Source organism: Carettochelys insculpta, chromosome 23, assembly GCF_033958435.1.
Source record: "Carettochelys insculpta isolate YL-2023 chromosome 23, ASM3395843v1, whole genome shotgun sequence".
NCBI classification, from domain to species: Eukaryota; Metazoa; Chordata; order Testudines; family Carettochelyidae; genus Carettochelys; species Carettochelys insculpta.
Genome location: NC_134159.1, coordinates 22,489,565 through 22,502,302, shown reverse-complemented (window position 1 = coordinate 22,502,302; position 12,738 = coordinate 22,489,565). Strand labels below are relative to the sequence as shown.

Here is a 12,738-nt window from a genome sequence, read left to right as displayed (position 1 = left end):
TTTCACATTTGAGTTCTTTCAGAACCCTTGGGTGAATACCATCTGGTCCCGGAGACTTGTGACTGTTTAGCTCATCAATTAGTTCCAAAACCTCCTCTAATGACACTTCAATCTGGGACAGTTCCTCAGATTTGTCACCTATAAAAGACGGCTCAGATTTGGGAATCTCTCTAACATCCTCAGCCATGAAGACTGAAGCAAAGAAATTATTTAGTTTTTCCGCAATGGCATTATCTTCCTTGATTGCTCCTTTTATGTCTCTATTGTCCAGGGGCCCCACTGCTTTTTAGCCGGCTTCCTGCTTCTAATATACTTAAAAAACATTTTACTATTGTTTTTCGAATTTATGGCTAACTGTTCCTCAAAATCTTTTTTGGCTTTTCTTATTGCATTTTTACATTTAATTTGGCAGTGTTTATGTTCCTTTCTATTTTCGTCACTAGGATTTGACTTCTACTTTTTAAAAGATGACTTTTTATCTCTCACTGCCTCTTTTACATGGTTGTTAAGCCATGGTTGCTCTTTTTTAGGTCTCTTACTGTGTTTTTTAATTTGGGGTGTACATTTAAGTTGGGCCTCTAATATGGTGTCTTTGAAAAGTTTACATGCCGCTTGCAGGAATTTTACTCTAGTTACTCTACCTTTTAATTTCTGCTTAACTAACCACCTCATTTTTGTGTAATTCCCCTTTTTGAAATTAAATACCAGAGTGTTGGACTGTTGTGGTGTTCTTCCCAACACAGGAATATTAAATGTTGTTATGTTATGGTCACTATTTCCAAGCAGTCCTGTAATTGTTATCTCTTGGACCAGATCCTGTGTTCCACTCAGTACTAAATCAAGAATTGCCTCTCCCCTTGTGGGTTCCTGTATCAGCTGCTCCAAGAAGCAATCATTTAAGACATCACGAAATTTTCTCTCTGAATCCCGTCCTGAGGTGACATGTATCCAGTCAATATGGGGATAATTTAAATCCCCTATTATTACTGAGTTTTTTATTTTGATAGCCTCTCTAATCTCCCTGGGCATTTCAGCATCATTATCACTGTCCTGGTCAGGTGGTCGATAATATATCCCTAGTGGTATATTCCCATCAGAAGAAGGAATTGCTATCCTTAATGATTCTTTGTCTAAGAGAGTTTGAAGTCTGTCCAATATACAAAGCATCTAGGCATTGTTGGCACATGATGGCATATGTGATGTTAGTTGAGGAACATGAGAATGTGCCCATGATTCTATGAATAATAGTTTATATTTACGGTAGCACAAACCATTTGCTCCCAAACTTTGCTTGTGATAAGAATCTACTGTTTAGGCATGCTCCTCAGATATGTCAGCTTGCAGTGCATCCAAAGACTTTCCAAGGTCTACAACTGTTTCTCAAATTTCAATCCTGTTCTGGTCTGGCTATGATCTGAAGAAGTGGGTCTGTCCCACAAAAGCTCATCACCTAATAAATTATTTTGTTAGTCTTTAAAGTGCTACTGGACTGCTTTTTTTGTTTTGATAGTATATAGACTATCACAGCTATATCTCTGTAAACAGAAAGTAAAGCTAGTATTAATTTTGTGTTTACTATTGTTACAGGGACACCAACTTGAAACCAGTGGACCTCAAAAAGTGATTTAAAAATGGTTTGGGTGCTGCACCTAAGTGGTTTTACAGTCACATTTTCTTGTTTTGAAAATAACAAGAAGTCCTGTGACACCTTATAGACTAACAGATATTTTGGAGCATAAGCTTTTTTGGGGAAAGACCTGCTTCATCAGATCATGGGGGCGGGGTCAGAGGAGTTTTTAAGAGTGGGGTCAAGAAAAAGGGAGGGCCAGAGCTCACAAGGTCTATTCAGTAAGGGTGGAAATGGCCCATTATCAGTAGTATACATCAAAGCTGGGTCTACACTATGGAGTTTTGTCGACAAAAGGGGCCTTCTGTCGACATAACTCAGAGAGCGTCTACACATTTAAGGCATTCTATCTGCAGGCCTTTGGGCTCCCCTCTCTTCTCATCACCCCTGGCTTCCTCCCTTAACCATCCACCCTTAACCACCCGAAAGGCTTAATTTGTCCGGTCTACTGTGAAAAGTGATACTGTCTGTTGCCGTGAAAAGTGGTATAAGCAAACATACAAATACCACTTTTCACAGAAACAGATTTACAGCCAGCAAGTTTTTTTTTTTTTAAAGGAGCAGAAGCAAAAGAATAACAAGAAAAGACAAGAATGTGCAAAGCTCCTTATTTGTGTTTCTGTTCTGTTAGGTTCAGTAAATAATAGCAACAACTGTATATTATTTTTATTATTGTATCTGAAAAAAGAAAAAACCTACATACATAAATTACTAGGATTTGGCCACGCATATGCACACATTTCTTTGTATTTCATAAAGTTAACTGAGTATTTTAGAAAAAATTTTCATAGCAGCCACCAGCAAAACTTGTTGGCCACACTCTAGGGCACAAGAAAATTTGCTGTGAGAAGCTCGTAGATGAAGGACAAAACGTATCATCTTGAGTCCTTCAAACACACTGCCATTTTCCATGCATTTCCAGTATAGATAACTCAGCAGAATAATTGAGTATCTGCACAAATTTAAAGAAGAATTTACTTTCAGATGTGTCTCCCTTCCGTGTTCTGAGTTCTGTAAACACCAATCCATTGGGTTTTACTCACACAAACTGTCTTGGAAAGTTACTGTTAATCTCATGTACTTGTGTCTCTGTAGGGAACCATTAGTGTTGGAATAGATGCCACTGACCTCTTTGATCGTTATGATGAAGAATATGAGGATGTGCCTGGGAGCAGCTTTCCCCAGATTGAAATTAATAAAATGCACATATCCCAGTCGATTGAGGTAAAGTGAAATAAATATCACACCGAGTATGAAAAAGGTTTTGCGTTCGAGGCACAAAAACATACAGCCCTAGCTTTCGGGGAGTGGGCCAATACATTGTGCCCACACGTTGACACAATCTCACACATTTTTGAAGACACAAATGTGCAAGTGTTGGCTCCATTTTGCATGCTACAAAGGCTCTGCTTTCAATCCTAGCAAGTCTCCTTAATTAGGGTACAGTGCTGGGCTAAACATTTATTTCTCAAACACATTTGCAAAGGAATGTTTAAGACATAAACACTGATTCCAAGGACAAACACTGGGCTTTGTATTCAAATATGTGCTCAGGTCTGGGTGATCCCCATCCCACTTGGAGTTGATACCTGATAGTCTCACAACTACTTTCCACTTGTTTCCTGAGACTGTGTTTATAGAGCTTGTTGATTTGCATGGCAGTTCCTGAAAGCTTGGGAACCTAAATACAAAGCAACTGTTTGCACTTCTGTGAGCATGAGCAGTCAAAGACTTTGTTTCTCCTCTGATCCCTGTGAAAAGAACACTCTGACTTTGGTTCAAAACTGACCAGTGGGAAGAGTGCTATGTGCTGAATTATCGTGCTTACCTGCTGCTGCACTCAGATGCTCTGTACATGTCTTCTATTGTGGTATTAATTCAGTGTGCCTGTACAACTTGTGAAATCTGACGTGATTGCAGCCCAAAGTGTAGGGTTGTAGGGTGTATATGTGAAACTGTAAACGTGATGATGTTTTGTACTATAAGAGTATTTGCTTATTTGTATGCTGCACTCTTGCTTTGTCAAGTTTCACTATAGAACTCAGGCTACATCTACACTGCCCTGGAAGATTGGCCTGCTCAGGGTTGGTCTTCTGGGGTTCAATTTTGTGCATCTAGTATGGACATGTGAAATTGACTCCATACTCCTCGTGTCTGAGGAGCAAGGGATGTTGATGGAAGAAACTGCCAGCGATCTTCCAAAGTAAATACATCCAAGTTAGCCAAGTGCAGATATGACAATTTTAGCTACGTAATTGCCATAGCTAGAACTGCATATCTGTAGTTGGTTTACTTTGCCTAGTGTAGATGGAACCTAAGTCTCTGTGGGCACACACAGTTCAAATATTTAAGAATGGGAGTTTAGAGAAAGGTAACACTCTTTGGATAATGATATGTCCCTATGTGCTTACATCTGCAGTTTTGGCAATGTGTTTGTTGGTTTTATGTAATTGAGGTTGTTAGTAGCTCAGATTAATCCAATAACAATAAATTTATTTTCCAGGCTCCACTGACTGCCACAGACACAGCAATACTCTCTGGTAGCCTCTCCACCCAAAATGGGAATGGAGGTGGATCAATTAACTTTGCTCTTAGACGGGTGACATCTGCCAAAGGATGGGGAGAGGTAGGAGAATCAACTAGATTTTTTTTTTTTTTAATTTTCAACCAACCCATTTCTAGCCAGTCTTATGAGTTGTTTATCACCATTTCTGCAGTATGTTGTAAACCACAATGAAGAAACTTTGCTGGAATTTGAGAAATCTTGGTTGATTGCTTATGTAGAGTGCTGGCTGGCTATTCACCTGAGCCTGTGGATGAGTTTTTGTATTATCTGTAGTATTCTGGCTTCTCCAGTCTGTTTCCTCTTGATAAAATAGCTTAAAGTACAGAACTAGAAGGCTGAACAGTGGTTTTTCTTATTTTAAGTCCTTTTTGTGTGTGTTCAGGAGTTGGGTCAGTTTTTTTTTTTTTTAATTATTTTTAATTCTTTTCTCAAAAAAAAGAAAAGAACAGTAGAGTAGGGAGTGTTGCATCTTTTTAATTTCATTTTGATTGCCCATTATGTTGTCAGTCTGAAGAAAATAAACATGTAACTATAGTGCACAAGGTCTGTTTAAGCCTCCTTCCCTGGAGGTTGTAAACAGCACCCTGTCATTATCACCTGCTGCATTACTTTCCCAGCTAAACTTTGGTGCTCACACAAAAAGCTCGAGGAAAAAAAAAACTTGATTACAGTCAAGTGTATATTAAGAGCTGCAAGCTCCATGTTAGTTACAGACTGTCTGTGAGAACAGGTTAACGGGTTTGTGGATCAGGAGTGTTTTTATGTCTGTTTTGTGCCCATTAACTCTTTGTCTAAGAGAGTTTGAAGTCTGTCCAATATACAAAGCATCTGGGCATTGTTGGCACATGATGGCATATATGATGTTAGCTGAGGAACATGAGAATGTGCATGTGATTCTGTGACTAACCTGGTTAGGTCCAGTGATGGTATCTCCAGAATAGATACGTGGACAAAGCTGGCAGAGGGCTTTGTTGCAAGGAAAAGTTCCAGGACTGGTGTTCCTGCAGTATAGACTGTGGCTGTTGGTGAGAATCCTCATAAGGCTGGGAGGTTGTCTGTAGGAGAGAATCGGCCTGTCACCTAGGGTCTTCTGGAGCGTGGCATCCTGATTAAGGATAGGTCTTTAATAATGCGTTGCAGAGGTTTAAGTTGGGGGCTGTAGGTAATGACCAGTGGTGTTTTGTTCTTGGCTTTTTTGGGCCTAGCTTGGAGTAGCTGGTCTCTGGGTATTCATCTGGCCCTGTTGATTTGTTTTTTTTTTATTTCTCTTGGTGGGTAGTTCACGTTTATGAATATTTGGTAAAGATCTTGTCGTTTTTGGTGTCTGTCAGTAAGATCAGAGCAAATACAATTGTACCTGATGGCTTGACTGTAGACAATGGATGTAGTTATGCGTGCAGGATGGAAGTTAGAATTGTGTAGGTAAGTATAGCGATCAGTGGATTTCCGGTAGAGTGTGGTACCAATCTGGCCGTGCTTGATTTGTACTGTAGTGTCCAGGAAATGTATCCCTTGCATGGAGTAATTGAGACGTAAGTTGATGGTGGGGTGTAGATTGTTAAAGTCTCTGTGGAATTCTTCTAGAGTCTCTATACCATGGGTCCAAATCATAAAGATGTCATCAATGTATCTTAAGTAGAGGAGAGGTAATAGGGGACGAGAGCTGAGGAATCGTTGTTCCAGGTCAGCCATAAATATATTAGCATATTTTCGGGCCATGCAGGTGCCCATAGCAGTTCCACTAATCTGGAGGTATAAATTGTCCTCAACTTGGAAATAATTGTGGGTAAGAACAAAGTTACAGAGGTCAGACACCAGATTGGCTATGGTGACACCAGAGATGGTATTCTTCACTGATGTGGCCTCTGACTGAGACACCTCATTCCCCTCTCATTCCATCACATCTTCTGGGGCCACAGGTGGGACCAAACATGGGGCAGGAGGGAAGGTACAGGAGCAGGCTGGCGGTGGATGGTTGGGGTCTGGATGGGAAGGAAGGTGCAGAAGTGGGCTGGGATGTGGCATCAGGGTGGGAGGGAAGAAGCAGGAGCAGGCTAAGGGTGAGTGGTCTAGATGGGAGGGAGGGTGCAGAAGTGGGCTGGGGATGTGGCATCAGCGTGGGAGGAACAGGCTGAAGTGGTCAGGGTAGGAGGGAGGGTGCAGAAGCATGGTGGCATGGGGGAGTCTAGATAGGAGGGAGGATACAGGAGCAGCCTGAGGATAGTGGTCAAGACAGGAGAGGAGTGTAGTAGTGGGTGGGGGTCAGGTCTGTGTGGGTGGGAAGGTGCAGAAGCATGCTGAGGGTGGAGGCTATGCGTGGAAGGGAGGGTACAGGAATAAGAGTGGGGATCTTGGCAGGAGGGGAGTGCAGGAGCAGACAGAGGGTGGGAGTCTGGGCAGTTGGAGAGGCCCAGGGGCTGAATCCAGGCCTGTATTCCTTGACTGTGGCCCATCAGGTTTGGGGCTCCACACCCTCCATCCCCCAGATGCTGGGGAGAGGATCCAGGGGACCACAGTACAGAAGTTCCCTACACCAGATCTACAGAGTTCACAGTATGGACTAATGTATTAAGCATGGAACCGGGAGAGATTTCTGAACTATTACCATGGCTCTGAAATGGACTTGCTGTGCAACCCTGGGTGATTCACTTTCCCTCCTTGGTGTATGATTCTGTACTTGAACTACTGGAACAATGTCTGCCTAGCTGCTATTTGATGGGTGTTAGGGTTCATTTAGTCTGTACAGTTCTCTGTTACAAGGCATTTACTCTTCTATTAGGAGAAGGAAATCTGGAGGGGTGGAGTTTTACCAAGCTCAGTATAATTCTGGCTTGCGCAGTTTAGCTGAATCTCTTGCATAAATATTTATGAATTTCAGTGAGTATTAATTTGGAATGCCACCCAAGGCCTGTGGAAGATGTGCTGAGTATTTTAGAAATTACAAACCTTGGGTTGGGTTGGCTGGCTTCGGGTGATGTCAAGTCTGTATTTTTGTTAGTATTTAAGTGTACATCAGAACATGGGACCATTATGTAAAATGACACAGAAATTCCAAGCTTCTTGGTATGTTCCAGGACAAATTGTGCAAAGTGGTTCAAAAGGACATTCACAGCTCCTAGAACTGCAAGGGACCTTGGGGAGGTCATCTAGTCCAGTCCCCTGCCCTCTTGGCAAGACCAAGCACCATCCCTGACATCTATTTGCCCCAGATCCCTAAATGGCCTCCTCAAGGACTGAGCTCACAACGCTGGGTTTACCAGGCCAATGCTCAAACCACATACTTCAGAAGTATTTAATTCAGGCTACAAAATCATTGGCCTGTCTCTGAAATCCCAGCTTCTTCAGGTTCCCAATGTTGTTTTACAACATTTTGTCATATGTTAATTCTGTAATGCAGCTTTAGCAACCGTGCTGCTAAGAACTGTCAGCAGGTGACTTGGAGAACGTCCAGATGAGATGGTGACGGGAGGTTAGGGATGGGAAAAGGAGTGTTCTGCCGTCAATCCCTTATTCCAGTCTGGCCTGGGTGGTAGGATCACCTGCCCCCAGCTGCTGTTCAGTGGACTCAGTGAGCTGGCGGTCTCAGTCACCAGAGTAGAGAAACATCTGTAACCTGTGACCATCTCATGGGGGGTTAGAAAGAAAGGAGCCCTCAGAGCCAAAGGAGTGCATGTTGTCATGCTGCTGCCTGGAGAAGGCTGTGGTCTGATGATGTTGCTGTGACTTACAACTGACAGATTTTTGCTCTAGTCCTTGGGAGTGTCCACAGTGAGACCTTTTGTGCCCTTGATCATAGCACTAACAGAGAAGACAGACTGTGATAATGAACAGTAATTTACGCTGCATTGAGGTATTTAATGTATCCTATTGGGTAACTGCAACAACTGGGAAAGGTGTTGCCTTCTAACTGTTTTGCCTCTTGTATTTATACAGTTAGAGTTTGGAGCTGGAGACCTTCAGGGACCTCTGTTTGGTCTGAAGATATTCCGTAATCTTACACCAAAATGGTAAATATAAGGAACAGCTACTACTTTATAGCACTGTTCGTGAATGTTCCAGACTTAAATGTCCTTTTGTATTCATCTAGACTCACTTACTACATGCCAGTCCAAGTTTCATCCTTACAGAGGACTTTAATTAGAGGGAATATGCTTATATTTAATTTTCTTTTGTTGTTGGTACCATGTTTTTTTGGTTACACGCTGCAGGTTGAAGCAAGGATTGGGTCTTTCCCATCTTTGGGTCTTTATTTGCTCTTCTAATGAGGTCACACAGTTGGATTTATGTCCTCACAATTGATTCTATGACATTGTGATCTGCTGAATATAGGTCTTTGGTCTACAGTCAAGCTGATGAGGAAATCAAACTGGGAGGAAACATTTAGAAAATGGTATCTTTAATGATAGCAAACAAAAACCAGCAGTCCATGCACACACAGCAGAGGGAGCAGCACTGTTGCTTTATGTCAAAACTTCTTTGTCTCTGCTTCACCAAGCAGTAGTTCTGTTAGTTAGTTTCATAGCCAAGAACAGGAGGTGCTCTGTTTTAGTGGAGGGAGCAAAAGGATGCCCTTTCATAACTTGTATTGTTCTTTTGTAACAATGGTTTGATTGCTGAGGGGACGGTTGCTGTTCTGTTCTCTATTTCATGTGGAGTGAGAAGCTTTACATACACAGCTTCAGCTTCATTAGGATGATGTGCTATGTTGTAACCAGAAACAGGCACATTTTTCACCTTTGAAACAACTTTGAAAAGCAACTTCTACATTTCTGTGTTGAGTGATCAGCAGGAATTCACAGCCCAGTAGAAAACAGACACTCAAGCATGATTTGTAAGGATGCAGTCAGTTCTGAGATCATCTTTTATAAAGCTTGAATTAGCTTACTTATTTGCTTTTGTTTATAAAGAACAGAAGAGAAACAAATGAGAACATGCCAAACCATGTGCCCGCATCTGTGTTTCACATTTGAACCCCTGCATTCAGTTTTGTCACCAGCAGGAGCCCTGGAAGAAACAGTTTGCTTATTTTCAAAGTGAACTCAAGGACTGTGGCTCAGTTTCCCTTTGCCACCTGTGAGCCGGGGCAGTAGCTCAAGTTGGGGTACTTCAGAGAATTCAAGGAGAGTTCTGGTCTCTCCCCACCCCCACCCGAGGATAAAGGAGATAGTTTGGTATTGGCATGCAGAACAAGTGACACAGGTTCCCATAAAGGGAAGAAGCTGAGTGTAACTAAGTCTCCCCTGAATTATCTGAAAGGGGAGAAGCGGGGAAGTAGTACAGATGGCTGCTTTAGAGTTTTCAGGGGATGAACATGAAGTTTGGATAGGTTAGGTGATAGACACTGCTTTGTGGGATGACGTTAAACTGCAAATCACAGGAATGGCTTTCTGCAGAGTGAGAGGCAGCAAAGCTCAGGAAATCTCTGTCACAATCATGCTGCTGCACAGGAGTAATGGCCAATGACGTTCTCCAGAGTCTTGGCTTCCTTACTCGCATGTTGAGGAGCAGAGCTGATCTTTAGAAAGAAAATGGTGTTTCATCGCTTAGAGAAGCACTGCAAGGTTTGCCTTTCACTTGGTAGCGATTTGCAAATGGCTGGGCCCTGTCCTTTTGTGCAGGAAAGTACAAGCTAGATGCTGACTGCATTTGTATGTTAGAGCCTCTTTCTCACTGGTGCTGTCTCTTTCCCTTTGAGCCCTTCTGGTTTTCAGACACTCTGTTCTCTGAGCTCACCCAGTGAAGTGGGCCCTGCTGCAGCTTACTGCTGGTGCTGGGGAGCTATAAGGCAGCAATAGGAGTCCTCCATAGCAGGGTATTGTGCTGCCTCTACAGAAGTGAGTCCACGCCTGTTGCACAGCAAGGATTAGGCAATGGTCTTTGGCAGTGTGTGCACCACTGGCAGGCTACATCTGGCAGTTTTCTGCCTGTGTCCAGTGTGTGAACTGACTGCAGCTGGTAGTGGAGCTGAAGGACTCCCTGCCTACAGCATGCCGGCAGCGTCTTGTGAACCCTGCATGCCAGAGCTCCTGAGTGATGGCAAGCTGGAAGCTCTCTGGTGGAGTCTCTGTTCTTACCTCTGCTGCTGCTCCTTATTTCTTCTAGCTTCATCACCACCAACTGCGCTCTGCAGTTCTCATCCCGCGGGATCCGACCAGGTCTCACCACTGTCTTGGCACGGAACCTAGATAAGAACACAATGGGCTATTTACAGTGGCGATGGGGCATCCAGTCAGCCATGAACACGAGTATCGTCCGGGATACCAAAACCAGCCACTTCACAGTGGCCTTACAGGTGAGACTCATTGGGTTGTGCGTAGTGGAGAGCAAGCTACTTTTCCCAGTGCCCATGGCAAGGTAGCCATTGTAATTTCTGTCACTAATCAGGACCCAGCCCTGCGCTTTGCAGCCCACCCACCCAGAACCATTGGACTAGTATTGTAGTCGTGAGCTGAACGGGACAGCTCATACTGTGTTCAAGGAAGGGAGAGCAAACAGCCTCCCCCAACTGGCATACCCTTTCATTTCCTGGAGCAGACATCAGCCTCCCTCAACTGGCATACCCTTTCATTTCCTGGAGCAGACATCAGCCTCCCTCAACTGGCATACCCTTTCATTTCCTGGAGCAGACATCAGCCTCCCTCAACTGGCATACCCTTTCATTTCCTGGAGCATAGTTTTTGCTACCTTTGTTCCTTGAGCTGGCTTATGAACATAGCGATGTTGCCACTGATTCCTTCCTCCTAGATATGGGAGAGGGAGGGGCAGGAGCAAACGCGCTTCCAGGGAGTTGTCAGGTTGGTGTACCCTAAAATCTTTCTACTCAGAACAGTTTTTCCTACTCCCCACTTGCTGAGTGCATTGAAAAGCAGCTGTTTGCTCTGAGTTCCAGCAGCAGATTCTGCCCTGGACTCTTATTCCTGTATTACACTTTAACAATTTATGTGATTTCTGCTCAGCAGAACAAGTCATCTGTCCCATAGCACTCACAGCAGCAAAAGACTCCGTGGATAGATGTTCATGGAAGCAGAACTATCTCTCTGTACAGAAAGAGCGCATTAGCTTACATGTTTTTAAAAAGTGCAAAGTGTAGTTTCAGGGCTATTGGCCTGTCACATTTTCCCGCTGCTCCCGGAATAGTTAGAAGTGTTCCCATAGCAGCCACTTAATTCACCAGCACCAGAAATGCTGCAGTGCATTCCTCACAGACATGAGCCAGTGGCTTGGAATTGTGAGTGGATCAACTGACATGTTTGCTCCCCAGACCCATGCCCAGTGCTTCTAGGGGACCCTTCTGAGCAGCCTTGTTTCTGTCTCTTCTGTGGAAAACAACACTGCTCTTCCTGCCATATGGCGATACTTGGCACTCCTGAAAGTCTCTGCAAAGTGCTCTGTGTACTGCAGTGCGTGCATGCGCTTTCCCAGAGTGTCAGCATGACCACTCAAGCAGCTGCTCTGATGGCATCGCACTGATGTAATGACTTCAGGGCTGTCTCAGGAAGGCCTCTCTGTCTGGGACCATACAGGCAGTTATCCATTTTGCTGACTAGTGGTGCATGGACATTTGCATTCCCCAGGAACAGCAATGAAATAGGACCTTACGCCAGTGCACAGTGTCTCTTCAAGGCAGCAGTTCTCCCAACTGTCATTCTGCTGATCACTTTGTAAGAGTCTCCTTCTTGTTCCAAACCCCACTTGCTTTCATGCTTAGCCCCCAGTAAAAGCTACACAGAGTCAGTGTAAAATCCCATGGCTTTAGTGGAGTGACACAGAGCAAAGCGGGAGGATGGTGGTATCCAGGTGACAAACCCTGTGGTGATGTCTGCCCTGCAACAGGGACTGGAAGGGAAATCGGTGGGAGTACTGAACTGTGGTGGATACAGCTTATCCATGAACTCATGCCTCTCTGGTGTTTCAGCTTGGAATCCCCCACTCCTTTGTGATGATCAGTTACCAACATAAGTTTCAGGATGAGGATCAAACCCGAGTTAAAGGTTCCCTCAAGTGAGTATAAGTGGAGTGGGGCTTGCTTTAGTGCAACACACGAGGAGACCCCTGCCAGTGCTACTGGTGGCCAGTGTGATCTGTGCCTGAGGCTTGTGCTTTTCCTGGCAGAAGAGCTGCTTGCCTTCATTTGTATTTCACTCTGTTAACATGGCAAATGGAAGGGGTACAGACTTGGGACTTAGAGAAGTCTTTGTCCTCATCAGCTGGGGGTCTGTTCTAGTATTATTTTGATATTTGCATATCCTCACCATTGACAACGCCTGTATGCCCTGCCAGAGGGTGGAGTCACTATACTCTCTGAAAAAGGCTGCCTCCTTTTAGGGCCTGTCTTTACATGGTTCAGAATCACTCACCCTCTAACAGCCCTGAACACATTTTTCTTGTTACATATCATTTCCTGTTTTAATTTGCTGATAATTCTTCAACTAGTGCACCTGTAACAGCTCAACTGTGCCAGACGTGCCATTGGTCTTTTCCCTGCAGTGAGAAACATAAAAGCTTCATCCACTGCCTGAGCAAAACTCACATCCGATTGACATGT

General features: G+C 43.9%; 2 protein-coding genes across 6 annotated transcripts in view; one reads left to right on the top strand and one right to left on the bottom strand.

The window, feature by feature from the left end:
- The window catches only part of THAP3 (THAP domain containing 3), a 57,687-nt gene that overhangs the window by 31,669 nt on the left and 13,280 nt on the right, over positions 1 to 12,738 (bottom strand). For 2 of the 3 annotated variants that reach the window (XM_075018016.1, XM_075018018.1), the window contains one exon: positions 8,217 to 10,374. The gene's annotated coding sequence lies outside the window, so the exon portion shown is untranslated. Of the gene's footprint in view, positions 1 to 8,216; positions 10,375 to 12,738 lie in introns of those variants that run through there. The other variant, XM_075018017.1, reaches the window with a different exon arrangement.
- The window catches only part of DNAJC11 (DnaJ heat shock protein family (Hsp40) member C11), an 80,764-nt gene that overhangs the window by 59,001 nt on the left and 9,025 nt on the right, over positions 1 to 12,738 (top strand). For all 3 annotated transcript variants that reach the window (XM_075018010.1, XM_075018011.1, XM_075018012.1), the window contains 5 exons: positions 2,723 to 2,851; positions 4,131 to 4,253; positions 8,127 to 8,200; positions 10,296 to 10,485; positions 12,109 to 12,194. In XM_075018010.1, coding sequence (XP_074874111.1) covers positions 2,723 to 2,851; positions 4,131 to 4,253; positions 8,127 to 8,200; positions 10,296 to 10,485; positions 12,109 to 12,194 — 602 coding nt within the window. The remainder of the gene's footprint in view (positions 1 to 2,722; positions 2,852 to 4,130; positions 4,254 to 8,126; positions 8,201 to 10,295; positions 10,486 to 12,108; positions 12,195 to 12,738) is intronic.